Raw genomic sequence first — 24,885 nt, 5'->3', positions numbered from 1 at the left:
TGTGTATATACACACCAGAGTAAAAGACCACAGGAGCACGAAGCTGGGAAACAGCTTTACAAATCTGGACCTTGCTGATGTTACTACAAGGCATATCTGGCCTCAAAGACGCCTGTGTGCTGCCGGCGGTCTGAGCGATATGAAAGGCTGTAATCCTCAGCTGAATTATGTGGCGAGGCCTGTTCTGTCGATGAGGAGGTGGATAGGGTTCAGCCTCCCGCAAACCCTCCAACGCCCCAAGGATCTGCCGTCTCGCTTGGGCGGGAGCCATGCATTTTACAACTTTAATTGGATAAGTTGACCGGTCTAATGCAATAATTTGATCATACTAAGCTCCAAAGAGATCTAATACACTCCCAAAGTATATTTGTGTGCCCTCTGAAGTGAATGACTTGGCCTTATCCATCCATTAGAGGTCACTTTACTACCCAGGAGTCCAGACTCTAAAATATCTCAAAGGAGCCGTCAGTGGGTAAGTAAATCAATCTGTGAAACCTTCATCAGAAACCTTCAGGCACTGCTGGAATTTGGTAAACGGAGCTTTTGAAAAAATCGGTGGGTGTTTTTCCCTTCTCTTTTTTTATGAGTCAGTGAGGAGTAAACATGATGATGAACTCCCTGAAGCAATTAGTTAAGGAGGTGACACTGCTGCTGCCCTGCGACACAAGTTAATATTTGCTTGTTTATCTCGGCGACGATTCACTAAGTAGGTCTGGCTTTGGACACACTGGTCTCCCGAGTCCTTTAAACGCCAAGCGTTCCAGCCCTGATTCATGCGCAAAGTCCGGGCCCGGCTAAAATAAATACATCAGTTTTATGGAGCTTATGAGAGGAAGAGGTTAATCGAATGGGTTAATGAAGCCTTTTACTGATGCTCCCTCAAGGTTGTTTCATAGCTGCATTCCCATGCACACTTGGCAAGAGTGCTTAAGCAGTGATATGCTACGCCTGTCTCCCCTGCATTGCCTCCTTTTCCACATATCGCTCACCATAAGCCTCCGTGTTTCTTTGCTGGAGCATTCAAGGTTAAGTATAAAGCTAAGCAGCTGCATTTATTCAGAAAATAAATCTATACTTAGCATAATGGATCTAACCTTTTCCCGCAGTTATGCTGTTGCAATCAACAATTTTTGTTACTGGTTTCACAACATGGATATGCAGTGTTTTATAGGACTTGTGACATGTATTCTTGGCATTTGGATTGAATGGGGTATTATCTGCATTCCTCGAAGCAATTAGCTGTGTTTAAGAGCGGAGTCTTGCATAATGGCTAATTACCACTGTTTGTCTAAGTGAGTTCTCAGACACTAATTTGAATGTTTTGTTCTGTAAGAAAAGCACTTTTATTAAGCATTGTTTCCAAATAATACATTTTCCTTCTGATTTCCAGTCACTCTGGCTTTGTCATTTGTACGAACAGACATGAATATTCAGGTCTATACACTTGGGTTGAGTTTGTCTTTCCTTTGTGCAATGAAAAGATTTTTTTTTCATCAAGATCAGCTTTTGGAGAATGTGCCATGACTCCTTTTTGTACTCCTGAAATTGTGTAGTTATTTTGACTAATGTCTGCTGCAAATAGTTTTGGAAAACATCCTCACATTTAGATAAGAGGAGCAATAGATCCTGTGTGGTTCGGATTGTTGAAAGATCCTGTGTGGTTTTGGCTGGTGGAAGTCACAGTGGTTGCATCCATGCTATTTACCTCTGGCTCAGGGCTCTTTAGAAAACATCCTCTCATCTATCTGAGGAAACAGGAAGAGGTGAAAATGTGTCAAATTCACAACATTTCAGTCATAAAAAGGGTGAGTCCTATGAGTGATGAAGTGATGATTTAAAAAACTGACGTTTCTTTAAGTAGATGAAAGAAATACACCAGTGTGAGTGGGATAACTTCACATGGTGCATTTTGATTCAAGAATTCAAGACCCAATACATCACTGCAGTAGAAAATAGTCCTGGATATATGACCACAGATTTTAAGAAAAGAACATGTAAAAAAAAGAATCATTGGAGTGCATTGGGAATCCCACTAGGTGGTGGATTTTCAATTGTTTGGAAAGATTTTAAGATTTCTTTTTTCCTTTTTAATATATAAAAATGTTACCACGTTTTGAGACGTTAGGTATTGTAGATCATTGTCATGTACATCGATTGGTCAGTACATTGCATTTTACATTGTGTGTACTACCAAGTCTGATTTTGGGGGAAGTCAGCTTGGTTGCTTTATGGCCTAAAACAAGGCTTCAATAGCCGTGTTTCCATTCACATATTTTTCGCATCAGAAAGGCTGTATGAAAACGGTAAAATATATTTTTTTATGCTCTCTTGAGGTGGTTTTTGCCTTCAAGTGTTGATGCGTTAAATAGGATATGGAAATGGATTTACTGAATGACTTCCGACGTAAAGAACATTTAACTCCCAGCAGTATCCACTGTCGGTGTCTTGCCATTATCCCAAAACATGTCTTTGTCTCTGGACAGCATGAAACAATACATGAAAGAACAATAAAAACTTGCCCAATTGAACAAAATTCCCGAAGACCCCTCTCCGTGTTTCTCTTGGATGGGTAGATGGGTTAGATGGCCAAGGTAACTCGTTTTGTTTCCAGTTGGCAACGTGTACTACTTCTACTCCGTTTACTGAGACTGATGCAAATTACTACCCTGGAAATCCAGAGTTCTCGCGAGAGCACAATTTGAATTTGCTCAGCGAGTCACTCTGGCATTGAGTAATGATGCTCATTAACTATGCCCTTGTAGCCGAGCTGCACCAATCACATCGGTGTATCTGATGTAGGCGGGCCAGAGGAGAGCTAAACAGATGACGACAGTTTAATCTACCAGTTAGCTCCGCTGGTAGCTAAGCGTATGGGGCTCTGGATACGTCACCCCGTGTATTGTTGTGATTGGTCGTAGTGTTATCCAATTGCGTTCAGTGGGATTTTCAAACGCATGCTTGGTGCCGCCCCTCGAGTTGGGCCATTTTCATTACTCAATGCCAGACCCTTAATATTTCGGATTTGGGTCTGGATTTCCAGGCTAGCAAATTACAGCCATGTTGATGGAAGCGCACCTAATTCGCATTTGTGTTTGGCGTCATTTCAAAAGTTTGCTTAAAATTCCCTTGACAATTAAATGGAAACACGGCTAATTGGTGTCTTGATGAAAGTATTGCATTAAAACATCACTAAACTACTACCACATCGAGTTTCAGATAACATCATTTATATAAATAAATGATATACTACCAACTCCACTTTATGGCCCTAAATAGGAGGATGGAACTGTTTCTTCTGCGAGCAGTGAAATGAGTAAATGCTAATGGGAAAATAGATAAAGCAAGGACCTCCTCGTGACAGGAAACAGCAGGCTTCTGTGATTGTAAAAATGTGGTGTTAATTTAACTACAACTAACAGTAGCAGCACTGGTGTGAGATAGAGGATACCACTGACATTTGTCATGGTATGAAAGCCCCATTTGTTTACCATAATCACACAAGGAATGTTACGTACATTTTAAAGATTTACTGGTGATTAATTAAAGATCAACTCCAGCAGCGTTAATCCTGCTCATTCCAGTCTTGATGAAGCATTTCCTGAGTTCCACGAGGAAGAAAAATCTCACTGGACCACCATTCCGACTATCGTTCCGCCCCCATCCCTCTGCTAAATGAAACATGACAGAGGTGTATTATCGCTTTCATTGCATTACACTCTTCATCTTCACACAGAAGTTAAATGACACAAAAAACACACACACACACACACACACACACACACACACACACACACACACACACACACACAGTCTCTGAAGGGGCTCTTGCAGCGTGACCATTCATGTGATTTGCATCTGTCTGGGCGTTGTGAGCTGTGTAGATCCTGAGCGGGCCTGTGTTGGGTAAACAAACACGCTGCCTGTCTACAGCTTGGTATTTCCTTTGCTCGTCTTGATGTAGAAAACACCCCACAGCCCCCCCAAAAAGAGTCTAGCCATGTTGACAGCTAAATATCTCCTGGATACATTGTAGCCATCCATACTCTCTGATGTGTATCCAAATGATTTTACACCACTTATTTTCCTCACTTGTATCAGACATTAAATAGCAGTTCTCAGAAGCATGTCTAAGCTTAAACACAGCATGCATGCTAATCGTCATCAGGGTGCTGGAGAGACGGGAAGGAAACAAAGTTGTTCTTCTTCTTCTCCTCCTGTGTGATTAATGTCTGTTTTGGAACACACACCTAGACTGGTCGAGTAATGAGCTCAAGGGACGCATCCTGGCCTCCCCCGGCCGCTCCTGGTCGCTCATCTGTGATCAAGCTGCAGGGGATTAATGTCATGGAGGAAAAGTGTTACTACAACCACAACCACCAGCATCCCTTTAACCCGACTCTACACCATAGTTCAAAGGCGCTTACACATACACGTTTCCTCTGTGTGGACAAATGCACACTCACAACCCCGGGCTTCCCTTTTCCCTCAGACCACTCTGGACCCCATTACAAATCCATATCGACCCGCCGTCCCTCCAGCCACTGTCCCAGCATCGTCCTGTGTCCCTCACTACGCACCCCCCTCCTCCCTGAGGAATGCTGTGTGTGTGGTGGAGCCAGGCTGGCTGTGTGGGCGGCCGAGTGTTTCCAAACAGTGGAATCTGTCACTGACACCCCTGGCAGAGCAATAAGCAGCGCCTTAATGAGCTCAGCAGATCACTCAGCACAGTGAGCGCACACACGCACGCACGCACGTTCATAGGTGCATGAATATAACAGATGAAGACACATACAATGCAATAAATGGACATTATTATGGTTGTAATAACCTATATTCACCCATACATATATGGGCTGTAATATGTGCACATACTGTGAACACACAACACATATACAGCGATGCACACACTCATACACATTTATTGTTGCATGCATGCACAAACCCATACATTTCATATGCTTGTAAACCCGTATACACACACACACACATTGTGCGCACACAATTAGTTTGTACACACTCGCAGCACTATACAAACACACACACCACAAGACTCTCATTACGCAGTTAAAATGGGAAATAACGAAGTTAAACAAACATGGGCTGTTTCGTGATTAGAAGAAAAAGGGGGGGGGGGGGGTGTTTTGGGGGTCTTGCTGTGACTCTTTCTGAAACAAACACCACGGCTACTCAACTCGGTTGTCTTTTTGTTGCCCTGCAGACGAGAGCCATCAGCATTCGGCGCTCTCTCTTGATCAAATTACAATGGAACACTGCCCTCAATATTTCTTGATTACGCCGCATATGTATGTGTTAGTGCTGACTCAGCCGTCCATTTGTCTTTCTCACCCAAACAGCACAAGAGTGTCTAATTGGTGACCACCTGCCCTTAGAATCAAATCACACTCGCTCTATATTCAGATTTCCTTGCGAGACAGCTGCGCTTATGATAAACACAATTACCCCTCTGCAGGACATTTCGGTCACATACGCAATAATCAGGCATCATGAATCTTCCGTGAGTTTTATGATGACAAATGGGAATGTGGCAGCCAGCTTTACGAGACATCTGATAACGAGAATGTGACAGGACCTGTCAATTTTTTATGATTTTCATTGGGTGATGCCAGATTTCCCAGAGTGAAATTAATCTACCTCCAAACCCAGCGAGTGACCACATCCCTGCATGTTTATCTCCACTCTTGCTCAACTTGAAGCCCCCCTCCCTTCCGTTCTCCAGTAAACTAATTTTCTCACATTGTTAGTGTCATTGTTCATTTAGGACATTAGTGACAGTGAATGTGGGGCAAAGTGGCAGCGATGGCCCCGGCTCTAAGTCAGCTCTGTCCTTTCTTTCCCCTCTTTAACTGAGGGCTCCTGTCACCGGGACCCTTTTAATTCCCCCTTTCACCCGTCCGGTGCCCGCCCCCTTTCGCACTGGTCCTATTGGGGAGCAGACAATAGAGAGTGTCCCCTCTCCTATTCTGCCTCTTCATCCCCCCTTCTCATCTCCCTCGGCCCTTACAGGCGTCCTGCCTGGTTGAGACTGTGGGTTCCAGGCTGCAGTTTGTCACAGCCATTCAGCTGAGACTGATTGTGATTGCGGCAGATGGGCTGGAGCCTGCTCCGTCGCTTGGTCCAGGCAGACCCAAGCACTTCTCCCTCAGCTTTTTTTCTTTCTCTGGCATTCGGATTCTGTCCTTCGCTCCCTTGATCTTGATCTCTTCTTCGGTTGTCCCTATCTGTTTTTTGTCAGTGTCTTCTCTTTCTTTTTCTGTGTTGTTTTCCAAAAGCTCTGTGCCCCTTGTCCAGACTAAAATGTGCAGCCAGTGTTTTCAGATTTAGCCTCTGGAGGTTGATTTTGGGATTTCAAAACGTGAGGATGGACGGCCAAAATTGAGTGACCGTTTTTAAATTAGGGCCTCTGTATTCTTCAAACAAAATGCTTGTAATATTGTCTAAAATCATCTGAAACCCCCCTGTACCCACACCTTTCTGACAAGACCAAATACATTTCGCAGTGATTGACCAAGTGGTGCAGGATCTGAACTTTTCTTCACATAATGACTTCCATTTCCTCCACATCTTGCCTCTCTCAATGATGGCAGGCTGTTGCCTTCAATCAGGGTTGGATGACACACCATACCTAGTTAGTGTTAAGTTCTCTGACACCTTTTATTGTGGAATAACTCTGTCTTTCTGATGATCTCCTCTTCTGTCCTTTTTTTTTGTCACATTTTCTGCTTCTGCCTCTGTACTTAAAGAGCCCAGTCAGTGGTACATCACAAGCCGGCTGCCTCTTGCCTCTTCACGTCCCCTTGTCTGAGTAAAACCCCCCTCGATACTCTTGTCACCCCCCAAAAACTCCTCCTCCTCTGACAAACCCCCACCCCAACCTCGCTTCTCCTCTCCTGAGAAAAGAGCCACCTTCAGCGAGGCAGCGGAGCAGCCGTCTCCCTGAACACATGTTAAACGTTCCGCAAGCCCGGGGAGGAGGGACGCAGTCAGAGAGCTGGAGAGAGAGACAGTGACAGGCAGAATGAGAGAGAGAGAGAGATAGAAGCAGAGACAGGCTGTGAAGAGAAATATTCTGAGGAGAGAGAAAACCAGGAGGCGGGGTGGGCGGTAGGAGGGGGTGGCACACAGCGCTGTGTTTGTGAAGAGGAGCCTCTGAGCGTGTGTGTTAGTGAGAGAAAGCATAGCGCAGAGGGAGAGCACATGCAGCCTGAAGGAAGAGGAGAGGTAAGCAGTGTTGAGAGAGTCAATGCATGTTGTCAGAATGAAAGAGACAGGGAGGGTAGAGGACAGACGCAACAAGAACTAGGAGGAGGAAAGGGAAGTAAGGATTTTGATTGTTTTAGGGGAAAGAGGAGACAGATACGGAGAGGCCAGTCTCCTGAGTTTGGTCTCAGTCAAGTAGAGAGCCAGGCAGGGTGCAGTGTAGAGCAGGCAGTGCTGCATTGTGGATGTAAACTTTATCATCTGCGGGATCAGTGGGTAGCCGCTGCGGAGCAGGAGGAGAGCGTGCTGGTGGATTACCATGTGTGTCCTCTGAATGCACCAGGATGCTGCATCTTCATCAGGGTAAGAAGCGGTCAGTCGTCGGCATACATGACATTCCAAAACTGCATTATTTCTTCTGCAGCTGCAAGATTGTACTGTCTTGTTGAGTGATGTACATCATTCTTTTCTGGAGATTCAGGGTATCCACTCATATGTGCCATACTATGTTGTCAGAAGAATACATGCAACCTTCAGCTTTTGCTAGTAGCATGTAATTCAAGAATTTTTTTTTTTTTTCACACCTCCTTCAGCCATCTTCACTTTGTCCTGAGCTGCAATTTATCTAATAATCTCCAGAGGAGGGAACATATTTCATATAGCAGCATTGTACACATGTGCAGGGGATGATCTCTGATTTGCACTGAGCCCGATTAGCCAGTTGCGGAGGGAATTGCGTGTCCTGTTGCTAGTGGCAACAGTATTGGGCTGCTGTGTAAACCACTTTAATTCTGATTGATAACAGAAGGAACCAGATACCCATTGATAACGCAGAGGTAAAACAATTGGGCATTGCAGGGGATTTGTATGTGCAGGAATGCACGCTTTTCTTCCCACTTTTCTTTCTTTATACTCACTTTCTCAAACAGATTAAGATTTTCTACCCGGCCTACTAATCCCAAACTGAAATGACTGGTGTTGAACTGGGTGTGGATACAGCTAAGTGGTGGGGAATATGGATTATGTAGCCTCCCTGTTATGATCAGCTTCTCTGCAGCTCCTTATTAATGTGGCGTGAAGTGCTGCAGTGCTAGTGTCCATATGTCAAAGTCACAGCAGGTCAGAGATCTTTTACTCATAGTCAGCCATTTTCACAGCACACAGAGGCTAGGATGCTGGCAACCAACACACTAAAGATGCCATATGTAGACTTCAGGACACTGGCTTTATATATTTTTAGCTGGGTTTGTTATCTCTAAAAACAGAACTGCAAGAGAACATGAAAATGAGAGCATGGGAGAGTATGGGAGGTATCATCCTTCACTTGCTGGTGTTGTCAAAGTGCCAAAGAGAAATGCCAGTCCCTGTCTTTTTTTATAGTTTGAGTTGAGTTTTTCTTGCCCTGGGAACTGGGCAAAAATAGCATCTGTCATCTAGTAGATGCTTCACAATGGGAAACCCCAATTGATGTTGGCAACAGTAGTTTAATAAGAGGGTAAGCAAAAGTAGTTTCCTATTTTGCAAATCTAACATTGCTGTATAGAGAAAGTTAATATTGGTCTGACCTTTTTAACCCAAATGTTTCACAGTGGTATAACTGGAAGTCACAATATTGCCATTTGTAGTTCCCCAAACTATGAGACCCTCAGGTATTATAAGTGATGTGGCCAGTGACCTATCATCCCTTGAGAACTAGTGTTTGCATGCATTTTAGTTTGAATCTGTAATCTACTGTATAGCCTTAAATCACGCTGACTCAAACAAATAAACCCAAATCAACCAGAGCAGACATCTATCAAATATGTATTTTAATTTCCATTGCATGTACAATCCCCATTACTGTACTTCCTAAAGTTTACAATTTAACCATGTGGTCCAGTTTCTATTTAGCCTGTGTCCATTTAAAGCCTTTATTGGGATAGAGCAGCAGCCAGTGATATCATCCCACCAGCAGGGCAGATGTGTCGCTGCACTGGGCAGTTTGAGCCCGCTGCCATCTGAAACCTACCTGGGGATTACTGCATAAGAGGATTGCCAAGTGGAGGGATTTGATTTTATAGAATTAAAACTGTAATTCTCTCCATCCCGATCCACGCTGCAGTGCAACCATTTCTCCACATTATTATTGTCTCCCTGCGGCCCCTGTTCTTGTTTGATCAACACGTTCCATTATTACATCATGCGTCCTATATTTAAGCACTTTTGGTTTAAAAGTCACGAGACGGGAACATTCGCTGTACGTTTTGGTGGAATGTCAGAAGTCTCACATGGCCTACGTTATTGTACAGTCAGTTGTGTGATACCAAAGCAAATTCTATTAAAATAGAGGTTTTAAAGTTCATTAATTTCAACAGAAATTGTGTACTGGGAAATGTTGAATGCCAGTTGGCATTACTCAAGTGATAATCATTACTTTAAACACTAAATTAATACCACTCCAGCAGACCATACTGATTCATGTGCTATTGTGTTCCCTTCCACCCCTCCAACTCTTGTCCGTCACTTCGCCTCTCACTCCTCTACATCCGATTTTCCCAACTTTTCCTCCTCCCCTTATGTCTCCTCCCTGTATGTGGCGCTCTGTATTCGGTGACCCTCAGCTAGCATATTTGGTCCAGGTCAAACTGAATTACTGAGGAATGTTCCTCTGTTCAATGGCCGGCCCAGTGGGCCTCAGCATGGGAGCACTTCCCCTTCATTGACAGCCAGGGGACTTTCATTTTGAAGGAAGGGGGGGCGGGGGAGCTCCTTCCAGACAACTTTTACCATATAATTCCCACTGTCTCTGCAGTGTTCATTGGTACCGTGGAGTCGTGAGCCAAAGCAGCCAGTTTAATGATGTGTACGTGTGAGGCACATCTCAAGATCTCAGCACAAGCCTTGTTGAGACGCTTTGCCTCTGTGACTGCAGGCCATCCAGCTCAATTAAGGGTGCTTTGAATGCATTCCTCCCCTTTCGCCCGCTCTACATTTATCTTCCCCCACGAACAGCACGTGGGAACCCTAAAAAGAGTCTTGCAGAGCTCTCTTAGGCTGCTATGAACCTGTTTTTTTGCAAATACATTGTCTGAAAAAGAAAAATGATTATGATTCAAAGAGCCAGAACACATTGCATTCAAGCTGAAGTCTCATTGCTTTGTGTTTCACTGAATGTTAACAAGTTAGGGAACCAGGAAAATGGGACTATCAGCTGCCTTTTCTCTATGTCTCCTGTTGGCTTAACTTGGAGTAATGTCACTCAGGAAAAACATAAAGTTTAATGGTCCGAAACAATTTATAACCTATAAAAGTCTTTTATTTGCTAGCTATCAATGGCTTATTGCATGCACTGGCTGTTTTGCCTGGAGACAAAGCATTGCCCAGACACCCTTGCTGACTGTTAAGTGATGTCATTAGAGACGGAGCATTTTTTGTGGTTTCTAAATGGATGAACTCGCTCCATGTGAGTTCACCAAGGTGCGAAGACTTGTGGGCTGTTTTTGCAGTTACTGCTTTTAAACTGCCTGTTTTCCAGCCTTTACTGCCTTCAAATATTATTTCTCTTTTGTAGAATAGCAGACATAAACATCTGTTTTCCTTTCATAAAAGCTTTTGTTTATATCTCGTATTTATGCTTTAAAGTTCTAGAAAATCCCCAAATTGGATCGGTTTTGTGTTTTTTAGGTCATAGTCCTGCATGCCAACAGTTTACAAGATAATATGGTGTTGTCCTTGTTTATTATCCTGCTGACACTCACAGGCGCATGCATCTTACAAGTTTTTAGATCAAAGCAGTCAAAGCCAACTTCGTGAGCACTCCCTCTTGTTTCATATTTCTTCCCTCGTCACAGCGATGCTTTCAACGGAGCAAGCCGTTTACGAGGTTGGAAAGGGGGTCAGTGTCGTATTTGAGGTTGCGCTGGGCGGGGAATGTCAACAAACTTCAGCTCCCCACTATCTTGGCTGTAAATCATCGTATAATAGTGGGAGAAACATGCAGGACCTCGTGCAGTGGCTGGAGGTGTTGGCACAGCTGGAAAGGAAATGGATGGAGGCTGCTGGAGAAGCTCACCTGCAGTAAAACTCTTTTCCAAACACCTCTCTTGTTGGATTTAAGCTCTATTAGCCATTGGGTGAAACGCTTTGCTTAGAGTAAATTACAATGGGTGGAGTAGCTTTTAATTACTTTATTACCAGCATGCCAGAGCGCCAGAATGGAAATGCCATGGCAACATTTCTGTGACAATAAGTACATGGAGGCTGGCTGGGCAAAGGCAAATTTAAATTGATTGATCCAACAAATGAAACTGAAAGCATGACTTCTGAAAAGGAACTGTCTGCAGCAAGAAATAGATGCATGACTTCTGCAACAGCTGCCCAGCAACTTGTGCTCACAAACCCACACATGCACCCAGGGGTGTGTACGTAGCAGTAGAGATGGCAGGCCCGTGGTTTTGAGTGCTCCTATTTTACCGTACCTTTGTTTCTATTGTGTCTATTTGTGTGTGAACCGGCCATTTGTCTGCCTCTGTAAAGGGCTACTGTTTGCTCGCTTTTCTGAAAACGATGTGTTGACAGCCGGTGTAAAACACCCTATAGCATTTGCACAGTCTCCATGAGTCAGCAGAACATTCTACTATTACAGTACAGTAGTACATGTTGAGTCCCTGTTCCCCAATTACTTCAACCCAGGCCAGCCAGGGTGTAAAATACAGAACAATGGATGAAACGTGTGGCTTGCCTAAAGTATGTGGGCCTCTTTTTAATCACTGACATGTCAATGTGGCTGAGTTAGCGTTTGATTTTATTAAACTACCAGATATTCAATAAAGATGCAGGAGTCAACACACTTGCATCTTCGTTTGTTTGCATCTTCCTGAGACATTTGCGTGGCCTTTTTCTCTTTGGGATAGCATGTTCAGTTCCAGTCCCCTCCTCCCACACCTTCTGAATTTGGATGGCTCATCCCTCAATGTTTTTAACTTTCAGAAACGGAAAATTTGACAATCTTTACACAGCAATTGGACAGGTCTTCAGAGCTGAAAAAGAATGCACGACATGCCCTTAAACTAGTTAATTTCAAGCATAGCCCAGCGTTAGCATCCTTTTGGGGCATACAGTAGATCTGCTGTGGTGTTTAAATGCGTCTTGACAGAAGTATATTTCCCGATTTCCCGTCTTTGTGTCTGAATGCGCCTCACAAAACACAGGTAAACTTCTAAATCATGAGGTAATTGTAGTCCAGTGTGAAGGGAGCTTTACTTAAACTCAATTATGTGTAAGTGTGTGTAATTCAAGCGAGACAACCATCACTGGAAAAACTTAGACACACGCATAGGATTATTACCTGTTGGAATGTGAGCGTGTGGCTGGGAATGCCTTTTGATAAGCTCCATTTGTTTTTCTCTTCTGGGGGTATGAAACTTGCCTTATCTCTTGCTCTGTATCAACACATCTTTCTTCATCATATCTGTGGTTGTTCAGGTCCAGCAACAGTGCATCCTTTCAGTTTGGAGTCATCTCTCTTTTATGATTTGGACATAAAAGATTCAAAATTGTGTGAGTGTGTATGTCTCTGCATATCTTTGCCAGTGTGTTTGCACATGTGTGTTCATGCATGTGTTTATGAGTGCCCTCTTGTGTGTTTGCGTCTATCCCCGTACCCGTTCTTAACGAGGCGGGCTGGTGAGTAAAAACCCTCCCGGCAGACAGGCGGACGGGTGCTGCGGCCATTTTTAAAGCACATCTGCTCATCCGCAATGTTTCGTTTCGTCTGGACAGGAATGCGTCTGTGGCTCGGAAACAATTGAGGTCAGGCCATGCTTGCAGAATGAGAAAACATTTAGGGAGACAGACAGTCAGGCAGGGGTAATCCACGCTTGGCGAGTGCATTCCTCAGAGCTCAGGAGGAGTCTCCGAGGATTCCTCATGTCTGATTTTTGCTGCTTCAGAAGTGCGTACATTTGATCTGATCGTGGCCTACAAAATGATGCATTTAAACCAATGCCCTCACTCTGATTCTGGAGATAACTCCCTCAACTTGTTTACAACTCATTTTCACACCGTTTTATGATTGCATCTATCAATCATGCGCTGTGAGATCATGTCAAAAACGAAAGTCATGTTGCACCAGTGTAATTAAGATATCCAGAGCTGAGACTCGCCTACAGCACTGATGTTATCACAGAAGGAAAGGATAAACAACTCAGAGCATTCAAGATGTTGTTGACTTTGGAGAAATTCTGCTAATCGTGATCATCTCAACTCGTTTGACTGCTTTTACTCAGTGTGGTGCACACGTGTCCCAACAACGTCCAATACACAACTCCATATATCAGAAGGAAGTATGAATAAGGGAAGTTATGTTAGGGTGTTGATGACCCACATTGTCACAAGACATTCTGGTGGCCAAGTCAATGTAGGAAAATGTAAATGTGATCCGACATACTAGAAAAATAACATACTGAATGTGAAGAAATTTCTTCATTGCATAAAGAACAAATGGATGTTGATTAGAAATATGCCTTTTCATAAAGTAAAGACATTTCAAGGCCACATGGCAGCTTGAAAAGGCATGTGTTCTTTGTGTGCTCACAGTACAACCTCATCACATTTCACCTCGTCAATAATTGATGGTCTGCCGTGGTGAGGTAAAGCTCATTGTGCCTGGCTGGCTGGGTTGGGTTTGGGGTGTGTGTGTAGGGTGCTGACATGTGGCTCCTGTTTTTCCGCTGCCCTCCGGTGCAGACAGGGTCTGTGGCGGGAGACAGGAGGTCAGGAACCAGCTGTGGGTGAGGCGGTGGAAAACGGGCGCAGGTCAGGCCCACCGTTCGGCATCTTTTTGGTGATTGATTGGACCTGCCTAATGCATTGTGAACAATTGAATGGTCACAGATGTGCGAACCCCACCGCTCAGATGAAACAGATGAGGGCTGATTTTAATGCCATCTCTGTATTTGGTGTTTGACTGCAGAAAGAGTCTTTAGAGAACAACACTGATGATGATGTATGTGTTATTAATACAAGAATTAACACAAGATGTTGAGTTGGGAGATGATTTGTGCACAACTTCTAGACTCTTACAGGAGAATGCAATTGAGAATGAATCCATGTGGCCCCAAAACCTGCGAAATTTCATTTGTGCAAGGTGTAAAAATGCTCAAGTTGACAGTCATTTTTCATCCATCTCGGCTTTAACCTCCTGGAAGTTGTAACTCCGCTTTCCTGTCAGGCTGGGTTGGATGTTATAACTTATCAAACGCCTCGGTAAGCTCATTGTCCCGCACTGGTGGCTGGATTGAAATTTTGGATCGGTGCAGGAGGTTACATAACACAGCCGTAGGACTATTTAGGATGGGAATGACCGGTCCGGAGTCTGAGCCAAAATGTAGCCAGAGTCCCTTTGAACAGGATGCCCTATGTGGGCCACGAGGATTGCGTGCATGTCAGAGCTCTTAACCCAGCAGGAGTGCAGACACTAATACATAAATGCATGGCAGCTCTGCTCTCATCCAAACATTTATGCATCCCACTCGACCACTCTGTGTACATTTGTGGTTCAGCACGATTGGAATGTTTATCTCCCCGTAAGCCTCGATGACAATATTGGAAAGATGGTTTACTTTTATGCATCCTGATCTGTGCATTTATGTCAGTATGAGTAACTGCTGCAGGAAAACAGGCTGAAGCATTATGTGGTTTTTAATCGGTTAACATATTTCTACACATAGGAGAGATTAACCACACGTGATAATAAGATGGTGTACAGTGCTGGAGAGAAATAGGAAACCAAAACGCAAGCACTTTTGACAGCACTTTTGTTCTCTTTCATTATGTGCTTAACGGCAAACAATGTACAATGGATTAAACCACCTGTATGCAGGAGCCGTGATAACAGTGATGAAAACGCAGCTAAACGTCTGCCTCCCACATTGCAGTTCAAAGCACATGGGTCCAACATGTCAGCTCAGGTTGGCGAATGCTCTCGTTGTGATTGATCCTCCCTCAGCCCTGACAGATCGTGTCTTTGCATGCCGCAGACGCCGTGAAGCAAACAGTCGGCGCGTTGTCTCAATGTGAGCAGGAGGAAAAAGTGTGAGAGGGGTTTCCACAGTGTCTGAACAGGGAGAATGTGTGGAGGAAACGGGGTTGAACTACTGCGAATGCAACAAGGCTGGTGTCAGGATCACTCTGTGATGTCGGTCTTATCTCAAAGGAAGGGATGTACTGTAGAGCTTTTGATGCTGCTGGATTTGCATTTGAAAAGAAAGGAAATGATTTTTGAGGTGTGTGTGGGTGGACAGCAGATGGTGTCAACTAAAAATATGAGACAAACTTGTAGTTATGTCCAAGCAGGGGTTCAAACTTACTGTGTGTCAAATTTTAAGGGAGTAAAAAATTAGCCTTGTTTTAAAGGTCCAATTAGTAAGTTTGTACCTTAAAACTCAAAGTATAATCTATATGACATCCTTATGAGAAAAGGTCCTTATGCCTCTTGCCGCATTAACTTTTGATGCATAGAAACCGTAACCCAGAGAAAGTGTGTGTGTGTGTGTGTGTGTGTGTGTGTGTGTGTTTGTGTGTGCAAAAGAGACAGCGGGTGCATTCGAGATCAGGGTTGTCAGCTGGTTTGGCCTGCTCCCCTAATGCTCGGCAGGAGATAGGCCTCCGGTGATATCAGGTGATTCCAGGTCACTGGGAACTGCTGGAAGTCCACGTTGACACTGCTCATGATTGCCTGTTGGAATTCACTCAACCGAGCTTCATATTGGGGCTCAAAGAGGACGAAAAACAGTAGAGGGGGATGAAGAATGTATACACGGTCAACTGTCAGCTTGTGCTTTTATCACATGCTTGGATGTACAGATTAAAGGCATGGACTGTGGCCTGAAATAATTCCCATTTAGTCAGAGTCAAGTGTGAAATATGTACACACAGCGTATAGACTACAAATAGATACATTGCAAGCGCTTCCAGTTTTTTCTTTGCAATGAGGGGTTATTACAGACATTACGGGTGTGCAAACTTCTGATTTTACCTCCAAATAAAGTTTATGTAATGTGGAAAAAAAAACTGTTGGCAAAGCTTTCTAACTGCTCATGTTTCTCGCCCAGTAAGACTTTGTTATAGTGCGGTGTGTTGCCAGATTTCAATTATTACTTTACTATTAGAAACAATGGCCATATTTGTAAAAAAAATAAGACCAGAGTTGTTGGAATTGTCCTTTTAAGATGAGGCATTTAACAACGGGAAACTGTGTTCTGACCCTGTTTGGTGACACATTAATTATAATGTTTCACCTTTTTTTCCCAAACACCATTATAACATGGCTGTTTGCATATCCAACAACTGCCTTCTACATAAGATAAACAGCCTTCGGGTTGGACTTTGACTATTTTGATTGGACAGTTGACACAGCTGGTAAAAGATTACGAAGTGAGTGATTGGCGGAATATGTCACTCTAAACATCTGATACAGAATATAGCAGATTGCTGATGACTTTCATGTGCGCTTGAATGTAGTTCAAATATCACATAATTCCACGTCAGCGACAATTGGATGCAAATGTCGCCGGTGAGCATTTTGCACTGAAACCGTGTTTTGACTCCCGCTTGTGCCAGTTACTATAATTATGTTTAACACAGAATGTCAAATTGCTCTATATTTGGCGATGATTTTCTCCGGGCGCAGTTGGCTCATGCTCCTTTGCTTCTGGAACATGCCTGTGCATAAGTGGCCTGAAACTTAACCCCTTACAGGGCTGAAGCTCAGCCATAACACAGACTGGAGGAATGCCAGGTCGGTCCTGTTTAACCAAACAATATCTGCAGTGAGTACAAGTTCCATAGACACCCCGATCCCCCCCTTCTTTCACATTTTTCTCTCCAGGTAGTGTAATGGTTTGAAACAAACAGTATGTTGTAATAGAAAGAGACACATTGTGTAACTGGAACATGTGTATTAGTCAGTCTCAGGTGTGGAGCAATTCCGTCGCACACACAAACACACACAAACACACACAAACACACACACACACACACACACACACACACACACACACACACACACACACACACACACACACACACACACACACACACACACACACACACACACAACAGCACCTTCACTTTAATGAATGCATGTTCCCACACCCACATTTATGAATGCACAAACTTCTCACACTTAAGCAGACACACGCACTACTACACACCCAAACGCACACTCCTTGTCTTGAAGCCTTGCTTGACTTCCTCCCGGATTTGTCACCACCGCACCAGTTCTTTCACAAGTGCCAGGCTCGGCTTTGCCTGGTTCAATCTGGTTTCATTAGAGTGGCGGTGGGAATGGCTTCCACTGGCAGTTAGCATGTAGCTCAGCGCACTCTTTTCTATCCAGACGGTCGATTCATCCATGAACCATACATCCCCAGCTGCCTCTTAATCACTGGGGTTTTTCCCCCCCCGACAGGTAAGCCGCTCAGAAACAATGATGTCTTGTCAAAGGTGACAAGAAGATGTTAGTCATGAGTTATTTTGGGGGTTAAGGGAGGTTGGCGAGGGGTTTGGGTGTCTACTTCACTGAAGAAATGTGAAAAATGTGCAGGTGATTGTGATTACTTGTGGCTGTCTGCTGTATACACTCCTTTGTTAGGTCCCGTGGTCCCATATTAGTTGGCTTTGAGTGTGTGATGTGTTCTTGTGAGCACAGAAAGTCTGGAACAATACTTTGATGAAAACTTCAAACATACATCCCAGCTTTCCTCTCATACACAAAAGATGTCCTGATTTCATTCTGGAGCGTGCTTTAACCCTTTTGTGTAATCATTTGTATGTGTTTTGTGTATGTGTGTTTACTTGTGATTCATTTTTGTTGTTTTTTGTAATATTTGTACCTCATTTTGGAAGCAGTATGTGAGCAACACCTGAGTCCAAGACACATTTCCTTTGGGACAACAAAGTATGTCTAATCTTATCCTAAATATTTGCTAATTAACGCATTCATTATCTTAATAACTGACTTAATTAGCATACCTAATGCTATGTAAGGGTAATAATTGGCGGACATCACAAGCCTCTTGTGTCAATACACTGTGTTGACATTTAGATCACCATATTTACATCTTTATGAATGCCAATGCAGCATTTGACATTAGAATTAATGATGTTTTGGTCTTGTAAAGCTTCAAACATATGTTATACTGCCAGAGGAGGCATTTTCCTCGTTACACATTTGTTGGACTTTCAAACGCTTCCAAACACTTGCAGAATGACAAGCCTTTAACAAGCTGTGAGATGCAGGCTGGGTTGTCCTGCAGCAGTGTTTTCAGTTGTTGTGATACCTCAGGAGGGGCCATAAAACAGGGTTATGTATTATCAGTGCTAGTGTGCCAAGATTTATCCCATTAAAGCCTGGAATGCCCTCACGTGGGAAACGGATTGGACATGCACAATCTATTTCTTTGTTTAGTGTGTGTGTGTGTGTGTGTGTGTGGTTGTAAGGGAGAGTGAGTCTCTTATGAGTGTGTGTCTGGTGTGAGGATGCCCTGCTTTTTGTTTCCTCTGAGCTATTTTTGTCTGCAAGCACTCCGCTTTGTGTGGTTAGTGGATGACCCTGTCTCCTCACTGTGTGTGTGTGTGTGTGTGTGTGCGCGCGCACGCTGAAGATAGACAAAGATTAGGCCTTTTTTCCTCGACAATAATGTTTGGGGAAAAACAATGATTTGGTGCAAAAAAACAGAAAATTCAAACATAATGAGTACAAGTGCCACTGAAATGCAAAAATATCTGTCAATTTTAGGGTTCGGACCTGACTGCCTGTGTCACCCACTAAACAATAATCACACATTGACTCTTATTTCATCTCTTCCTTCCTCCTCTTTAGGGAAAAGCTGGCCGTGGCTCGCCTGCAGAGGGAAGTCGCACGGAGCAAAAGCGAAGGAACAATGGTAAAGTACAGTGGAAACTGCTCGTCCCCTATAATCTGCGCAAAGCCAAAAAAGCCACAGAATGCTCATTTCACACACTGTCAAGCTGTGCCAAGCCGTCACATCGGCCAAAGTCAATCTTTAGTGTCTCAACACTTCATCAGTTCATCTTGAAGAAGATAACTCTGGAGGTGGAGATCTGCAGACGTGTGTGTGTGTGTGTCTGTGTGTCTAAGGGAGGTCAGAAAGTGAACCACGTGATGAAGCGGAGCTCAGCTGATTGCAGCCTCTGAGCAGAGGCTCTAACCACAGGCCCAGCTGTTTGACTGCACCCCAGTGATGCCTCTGATTCTCTTTATGGCAGAAGGCCTAAAGCAACAGCACACAAGGGCCGATGCACTGCAAGATCTTCACATTATCGTGCTTCTCTATTGATCCCTGAAGGAGAAATGCTTGTTTTTTTTTATTCTCGTCTCTCATACGGTTAAGAGAGTTCAGATCGGGGTAAAATACAGAACAGCGCCCCTGGAGCCGGGCAGGGGTTCAGTGGATTGTTCAAAGGCACTTTAGCAAAGTAGATTCTTGCAGTCTTGGAGGCTTAAACTTTTTTGAACACAAAGACATGTTAAACCGATTGTTATGGGTTGATGGAGAAGCGAATCTACCATGTGATTGGTTCTTCTCGTAGATAATTTAGTTTTGCATCAGTTCATAAAAGTAAACAGTGAATATGACAGTGAGTAATTCAGAATAGAAGCCCCTCTCTGCCTCCCTGACCTCTTTGTGACTCTTCCAACACTGTCATCCCTGTTATTCATGTGTATGTGAAACAAGAAGGTTGAGAATTGATTTTCCACGGTGGGTGGCTAGATAGATGAATGGAATGCGTGCATCCCCCATGAAACCTGCATATCACTGCGTGACCATCAGAGTCATGTGTGCAGCTTGAGTTGTATCTGGGCACTGCATTGTTGGATTGTAGGAGTAAACATGGCTAAACTGATCAGTTAAGATCACTTCCACACATGTGTGGTTCACTTGTAGTCCATTTCATGTCCACACTGACTTACTATAAATGTACTAAGAGGCTTAAACGGAAACTATAATGGCCTGCCAGACAAGTCATCCATTGGCCAGTTTTGGTGACCGAGAAAAATGATAACGTTTATTGTGCTTCATGGGTTTACTTGTCTTCTCTGGTGTTGGACAAAATGAAATGAAGTAGAATACAAGCACAAAGGGTCTATTTTTAACCACTTTTCACCATCAACTTGTAGCATTATGTTTTGAAGATCACTTCCTTGGTAGTTCCCACAGTTAGTAGATGGATGTATGGCAACTTACTTCTTCTCTTTGGTACCTGTGTGTGTACATAATATTCAGTTTGTGTCCACACCTCACTGTGTCAGCAGTAACACTAACCCTGCGTTCTCTGACCTCGACGTAGCCCAGTAAAAATCCATCATTCGCCACGCTGTGAGACTCCATGAAGGCCCACCTCAGATTCACGCGAGTGGATGACATGCTAATTATTACTTTAGAGGGGTGTGCCTGTGCATGCACAGGGCTGAGAGGGAAAGAGAGAAGGATGAGTTATCTGTGCCAGACAGGAGGAGTGTGAGGGGGGTGGCTGGAGGAAGAAAAGGAGGAGGGGGATACCACTAAGCTCCATTTGAAATTGGGATTATCCCCATTGGAGTCCCCCTTGCACACTCTCTCTCTCTCTCTCTTTGGCATTCCTGGGAGGCTTCGGAGCTCAGGCACAGTTCTTCAATAGAAATGAAAAAGAGACTGCTGCATCAAGGAGATAATTGTCAAAATACTGGTGGTGTGCAGTGGGAACTGCTCACCAGCCACAGCCTGTGCCCCGCAGACCCACGCACACTGACGCCCACTTCTATGCCCACTCACTTCCCCCAACCCCCATCTTCGCCTGCCAAGGGACTAACCTAGAGAGACAGATTAAAACAGCCACGGACTTTTGAAGTGGCTGTACCCGTCCTCTGTATCTGATGCCTCTCTTTAACAGCCTCTGTTCCCTGCCTTGGTCTTTCCTCCCTACATCCATTAACGTCTTCTGTTTAACGCGATCAGAGACACAGAAAGCGGCAGTGCCACCCATCGCAGTCCTGTGCCAGCTGCTTCTGCCGAGTAGCACCGCGGGGACGTGTTATGCTGCACCATTACTAGTGCTTTGTGTTGGAAAAGAATGTGAAAGGCATCTTTATGATTGTGCACGGGTTAGACACACACTGCTACAATTGTAAGCCTCAGGTCTCGCTTGCACAGTTATGCAGCCGTGAGTGTAAATTTAACGGCATCAACAACACAGTTTACTGAGGAGCGTGTGTTTTTAATTGGGTCTCCTGTTGTGAAACATGATGGCTACTGGCAGTGAAAAAGTACAACACTCTTTTGTTATGGATCATTTGGGAGAATTGCATTAAACCTTTTGAACAATTTGCTGGGCAATCAGTGTTTAGGCTCAGGGTATGAATCGCAGAGTATTTTACCGCAAACACAGCCACACAAGATGCAGTTGTTATTAGTTTGGAGTGATATGGTCTAACAAGCACCAGATCTGTCTCTCTTTTAGACCACCGTTCGTGTCTTAAACTTTATATTAGGGCTCAGACATTGGGGCTTTTGGCGTGCACCGCAGAGCGCAGTCTTTAAAACTCCAACAAAAACTCCAAAAACAGTGGATTTCCCGTTCGGTGTTTGATGGAGCACAGGTCATGGTTTATTCTGTGAGGGCCTCTGTTTCTTTCCAACAAACCTGCCCTGTCAGTTTCGAGTGAAACCACTCATTCACAGCTTCATCACTGCTGTAGGTTTTTTCTGGAATTCTTCACACCCCCTCCCAGAGGCGTGGTACAGGGCAGGGCTGCTCTCTGTCTCCCACTCTCTTTTGATGCCACCCTAAAGTGCAATCTAAGTCCGTCAGGAGCAGGATGCCGGGTTTCCTGTCAGGGAGAAAACAGTAGTGCACATGTAGGCTTGTAAAGGAGGGGGCTGGGCTCTCCATTTAAAACTGTTAGGTAAGATTATGACCACTGGAAACGGCTGTTTAAACAACGTGAAAATAAACTATCTCGCTTTGAGAAACTTTATTTTTCTTTGGGTTTTGCGGACGCTCTCTGATATCTGAGCTTAAACAGATTTGAGTCTCACACATACAGTAGATCCACACACAGTTATTTCCCGGGACGTGGGATGTTTGATTCTCTAACCGCTGAGTGAAGCATTTATATGAACGCTAAAGGGACATGTTTTTGCATGAACTTCTTGTGTACCTCACTTATTTAAAAAATCTGATTTCTCCAGAGTATTTCATGTTGAAGTTATAATAAGAATGGAGCTGCTGCATTTGTGAATATAAAGTGGGAGGGGGTGGCACAGTATATTAAAATAGGCCCTGGAGCCAAGATAGGAATCGGCTAAAAACAGATTCTGCAAGATTCATGTGACATAGTTTGTAACGCTGCATCAAGGAAGTTGTACTTCTGAATGCCTATTTTAATAAGTCATTAATTAACATTGTTTCAAGTAACTGGCATCCTCTACACTGCATCTTTTCCTCAACTGGGTCAAATCTTTACAAGGAATCGTCCGGATTGCTGTACAACAAAGACAACAGACGTTCGTTCCCTGCAAACTGCGCCAAAGCTTTCCAAGATGGACAATCAGCGAAGCCACATAGGGACAGCAATTGATTGTTAATCATGAGCACGGTTCCCCTGGTATACTTTGAGTTAGTGCTTCTACTTGGCATAACAACAGTCTAATTAGTTTGTGGTAATGAGGCTATATCATGATTTATTTGACAATGATTTATTGGTGTTTGAAAAAGTACCTTCAGGATGGACATCTTTTGTAGTATTCGTCCAGCAGATAAAGAGAGGTTTCGAGGGGCTCCCAGCTTTAAAAGACTTCGGTCCGCTTGGAGATCTGACGCTGAGGGACCTTCATAGAGTGTTTCTGACAGCTGTTTGGAGGGTGTGTGACAGCTTGGAGGTTCGAGGACAGGGGTGGGGGACTCAGGTGCTGTCTCTGCAGATTGGCCTTATCAGCCACGGACAGCGGCGAGGGCCGAGATGGGGTCCCCCTGGCGCTCGGCACATTCACCGGGTGACAAGCGGTGACAGCCAGGCCCAAATCGCATCTCCACACTGTCCCTTTCACCCACTCCAGAGTGTATTTGTGTGTGACTGAATGACTCGGAGTGCGCGGGTTGGGTGGGGGTTCTCTCCCATGGCAATGATAAATGGGCCACTCATATGATTTAGCATATTCCTGGGGTGTGTGTATTATTTGCTATAGTGCCTGCGGCAGTCTAAGAGAGAAGTGGTACACCCTAATGTAGTGGCTCTCCATGATAATTGAATTGATGGAGCCCTGGGGGACACAGACAGATTTCTTTATGGATAAAACACTGTTTTATTTCTATAACAAGTCATATCAAAAAACATCTGTTCCAGTAGACCTACTGTAGACTATTGTTAATATATGCTGGAAAGTACTTTGAATGACATTTAATTTAAACACACTTTTTTTTTCCTCTCTCTATCTCTTTTTAACATAAATGCACATTTCTTCGCACGTCTTCTATCTGACCAGACATTTCACATGTGTGCCATGCGGCCGAATCCTCCAAATGTTACACTTCATTTGAATTGCTGACAAAGACGCACACACACACACACACACACACACACACACACACACACACACACACACACACACACAGCCAAGTGGCATGTTTTATTTATGAATGAGGAACCTGCGCGGTGTATTGTGTCCCTGATGTTTGCTTTAGCAGCGAGCCAGAGATCCGCTCCCGGCCCTTTGATTAGGCAAAGAGCTCCAACTGAGGGGGTTTCTGTGTAATGAAGAGATTATTGAGCCCCCTGAACTGTACCCCAAACCCTGCATGAACACACATACTAGATATACAGTTACAGATGGACAACATACAGAATCCGAGCCACAGTGATGGCTGCGCGCACTGTACACATGCACTTAACCTGATAGCACTGCAGCGTTTTCTTTTATTGGGAGACAGCATTGCAGGCACAACAAGGAGAGGCAGATACCTCTAATTAATTTAGAGTCCTCTGTGGATCTTGGGAGGGTATCAGGGGGGTTCAAGTCTTCTAGTAATTCAGCTCGGATGAATACCATTACCATCTAATGCTGTCCAATTACAGAGGCAAGGTTCATTCTGGGCTGCACTGCAACTAATACAATTTTAGACATATGTCGATATAGAAGTAATAGGGAGGAAGCTCTCTGAGCTACAGTATAACAGTATATGTTACAATATAACACTCATAAAAAATTTTTTTTTATATCACTGAGTTTTCATTTATTTCACTACCTTTAGTGTGTTGAAATCAATAGCATTCCGCAGTCCATTGAGTCTCAGGCTTTACATGATGGTGATAAATTCTGTCATATCTGGATGGATAAATTTTTTTTTCTATCAACCAGGAAATGAAAGCAGCGTCGCCTGTGACAGAGGTCAAATTTAATCCTGAAACGCTCAATCTGGGCTTGTTTCAGATATATGGCTCAGTAGACCGGTATAAAATCCTGCCTGGGCCATTTTATAGATTACTTGTCCTTTTCCAATTTGATATTGCTTTTTTCCCCCCAAACCACTGTATTGTTTGTCAGAGCTGGCTTTGTTCGAGCTGTGGCTGCTAGTTTTATTCCAGGAAAATGTTGCCATCCACAGGAGAAACAGGGTAGTGCATCT

At 44.0% G+C, this 24,885-nt stretch overlaps 1 protein-coding gene across 2 annotated transcripts in view; it reads left to right on the top strand.

Moving 5' to 3' along the window:
* LOC144512611 (nck-associated protein 5-like) overlaps positions 1 to 24,885 on the top strand; it is a 122,241-nt gene that overhangs the window by 42,468 nt on the left and 54,888 nt on the right. The window contains exons 1-2 of one of the 2 annotated variants that reach the window (XM_078243422.1): positions 7,174 to 7,581; positions 19,082 to 19,145. In XM_078243422.1, coding sequence (XP_078099548.1) covers positions 7,553 to 7,581; positions 19,082 to 19,145 — 93 coding nt within the window. In that variant the 5' untranslated portion in view covers positions 7,174 to 7,552. Of the gene's footprint in view, positions 1 to 7,173; positions 7,582 to 19,081; positions 19,146 to 24,885 lie in introns of those variants that run through there. The other variant, XM_078243421.1, reaches the window with a different exon arrangement.

This window comes from Sander vitreus, chromosome 24, assembly GCF_031162955.1.
Source record: "Sander vitreus isolate 19-12246 chromosome 24, sanVit1, whole genome shotgun sequence".
Classification (NCBI taxonomy): domain Eukaryota; kingdom Metazoa; phylum Chordata; class Actinopteri; order Perciformes; family Percidae; genus Sander; species Sander vitreus.
This window is presented reverse-complemented; position numbering and strand designations above follow the sequence as displayed.